Here is a 2,257-nt window from a genome sequence, read left to right as displayed (position 1 = left end):
TGACCCGGGCTGTCAGTCTCCGTCGTGGGGAGGGGGCCACGCAGTGGCAGCGGTGTCCGCGGTGCCACGTAGACCAGGCCAGGCATTCCTCCTCCCCCGAGTCCTCAAGCACTCATCTCGCTTTGTTTGTTTTTCCCTCCGCAAGATCATAACTCCGATTCCACGTCCGACAACGAAAGCTTGGATTCATCTTACAGATATTCAGCTTGCAGCCAGCTTGGCTGGAATGCACATCTATTCCACAAGGCCAGACACGCAATTCCAGACTCCTTAGTGGATGCCAGGGCACAGCGGCCTGACAGCGGGGCAGCGGGCTGCAGAGGCCTGGCTCGGCCCAGGTCGCCCCGCTGGTGCCTCGTGGCGGCAGGTCAGCCCAAGCTCCAGGGAAGGATCACCCGTCCCCTCCCTCTCCCCCAACCTCAGCCTCCACCTTCACCTGCAGCCGGCAGACCCCTGCCCTGGTCCCCTTTCCCAGCCCCATTGCCCACATCCGGGCCAGAGCTCTAGACTTTAGTATACAGGTAGCTAAGACAAAGGTTAGAAAAAGTCCAGAGGGCACTTTATTGGAGGTCTCTGCCCCCATTCACAGGAGGAGGGAGCCAGGAGCCCCATCCCAAGGGCATCGCCCTGCTCCACACTGGTCCAGCAGAGGGCCTAGAACAGTCAGTGTGGCCACCAGCACCTGGTGAGGGAGGGGCGGGAGGGGAATGTCTTAGAAAAAATAGATCTCTATGTACATATCTGTATTTATAGCACATAAATTACGGAGTGCTCTGACCCCCGCCTGCGGAGTCCAAGCACTGAGTGGGGATGGGGAAGCCAGTCCAGAAAGAGGGGGCCCTTCTCAGGGCCCAGGGCCCCCAGCCTTCTCAGCCCGCTCCGGCCTCTGTAGGAGGGAGGTGTCTGCCACTGGGGTCTGATCGGGTCCGACGCGGCCCAGACAGAAGGAGCCGTGAGCGCAGCTACAGCCAGCGCACAAGTGGCCTCAAACACCAGGCTTGTAATTCCAAGAGGAGAACAGAGAGCAGAGGCCATCTGCCCCAGGTGCCAGGACGACGGCCGACAGGAGCCAGAGCCTCAGCTTCTCTTCACGGCGCAGGGCGCATGCCCAGGCGTCCTGGTGGTCCCCTCCGGGGGCTGCAGCCTCAGGTCCGAGCTTTGGTTGCGGGGCCGGTCCAACCCTCAGTTCCTATGCCCGGCCACCTCCTCCTCCTTCCAGCCGCTGGAGTTTTTGCCAAACTTGTAGACAAGCCGCCGGCCGTCCACCCGCTCCAGGATCTCCCGTTTGTAGTAGTACCTGAGGGGAGAAGGGTGGTCAGAGGTGCCCAGGCGGGGGCCCGCCTGCCCGGAACCCTCAGGTGACCTGCCCCGCTGGGCCGCAGCCCGGCCGACCTGGGCCCAAGCCACTTCCTGCACGGAGGAGCCTCTGCTCCTTCACCCTGCTCTGTCCCGAGCACCGGGCCATGCCCTGGCTTCCGTGTGGCTTTCGCCTCTGTCCTGGGCCCATCATGAAGCCACGTGATTTTAGGGTTGAGGAAACCTTAGCGATGGTCTGCGAGGAAACCAAGGTCCAGAGACAGGCAACTTAATGGCTTCAATGGTGTGGGCCTCGGCTACTGCCCTTTTTACCACCAAGGGCCTTTCTTAGGACGAGCCTTGCAGGCGACACAAAGAAATGCTGTCAGACCAAGTTCTGCTGCGGGCCAGCCAGGCTCCCACTGAGTCCACGAGGTGGCCAGACCCCGTGGCTCCTCGCTGCACGGGACTCACAGCCGTCGGAAGGGGGAGGTTCCGACGGTGCCGGCGCCGCACCGCCCGCTCACCTCATGGCCCGGCTCAGCTTCTCGTAGGTCATGCTGCTGTTCTTTTTCTTCTGGCCCCAGAGCTGGGCCACGGCCTCCGAGCGCAGGAACTTGAAGACGCCCTCTTGCCGGTTCTCCCACTTCATGAGGCCCTCGTTGAGCTCCGGGTGGATGAGGATGTCGCGGATGAACTCCCACAGGTGGGTGCCTCTGGGGGCTGCAAGGCCAGGCTCCATCAGTCAGCGGCCCAGGCGACCCCTGACCCCCACGACCGCTGCCCATCCCGGCGCACAGCCTACTGGCGGCTGCCTCCCTCCTGGCCTCTCCCACGGGACAGCTGGGGAAGCTCCAGGAAGACCATGTCTCGCACGGCACAGAGGTTTAGCACAGAGGTTTAACTCGCTCAGGTACTGATCAAATGTCTGGCTGGGATACAAGAGCGGGTGAGACACGGG

General features: G+C 62.5%; 1 protein-coding gene across 1 annotated transcript in view; it reads right to left on the bottom strand.

The window, feature by feature from the left end:
* Nucleotides 1-1,182: 1,182 nt before the first annotated feature.
* The window catches only part of ELF3 (E74 like ETS transcription factor 3), a 3,755-nt gene continuing 2,680 nt past the window's right edge, over nucleotides 1,183-2,257 (bottom strand). Inside the window, exons 7-8 of the mRNA XM_007456150.1 lie at nucleotides 1,824-2,019; nucleotides 1,183-1,297 (exon numbers count right to left, since the gene is read on the bottom strand). Coding sequence (XP_007456212.1) covers nucleotides 1,183-1,297; nucleotides 1,824-2,019 — 311 coding nt within the window. The remainder of the gene's footprint in view (nucleotides 1,298-1,823; nucleotides 2,020-2,257) is intronic.

The sequence above is a fragment of the Lipotes vexillifer genome, unplaced genomic scaffold, assembly GCF_000442215.2.
Source record: "Lipotes vexillifer unplaced genomic scaffold, Lipotes_vexillifer_v1.1 scaffold1201, whole genome shotgun sequence".
Lineage (NCBI taxonomy): Eukaryota > Metazoa > Chordata > Mammalia > Artiodactyla > Lipotidae > Lipotes > Lipotes vexillifer.
Note: the sequence above shows the minus strand (reverse complement) of the source record. Positions and strands in the feature narration are given on the sequence as shown.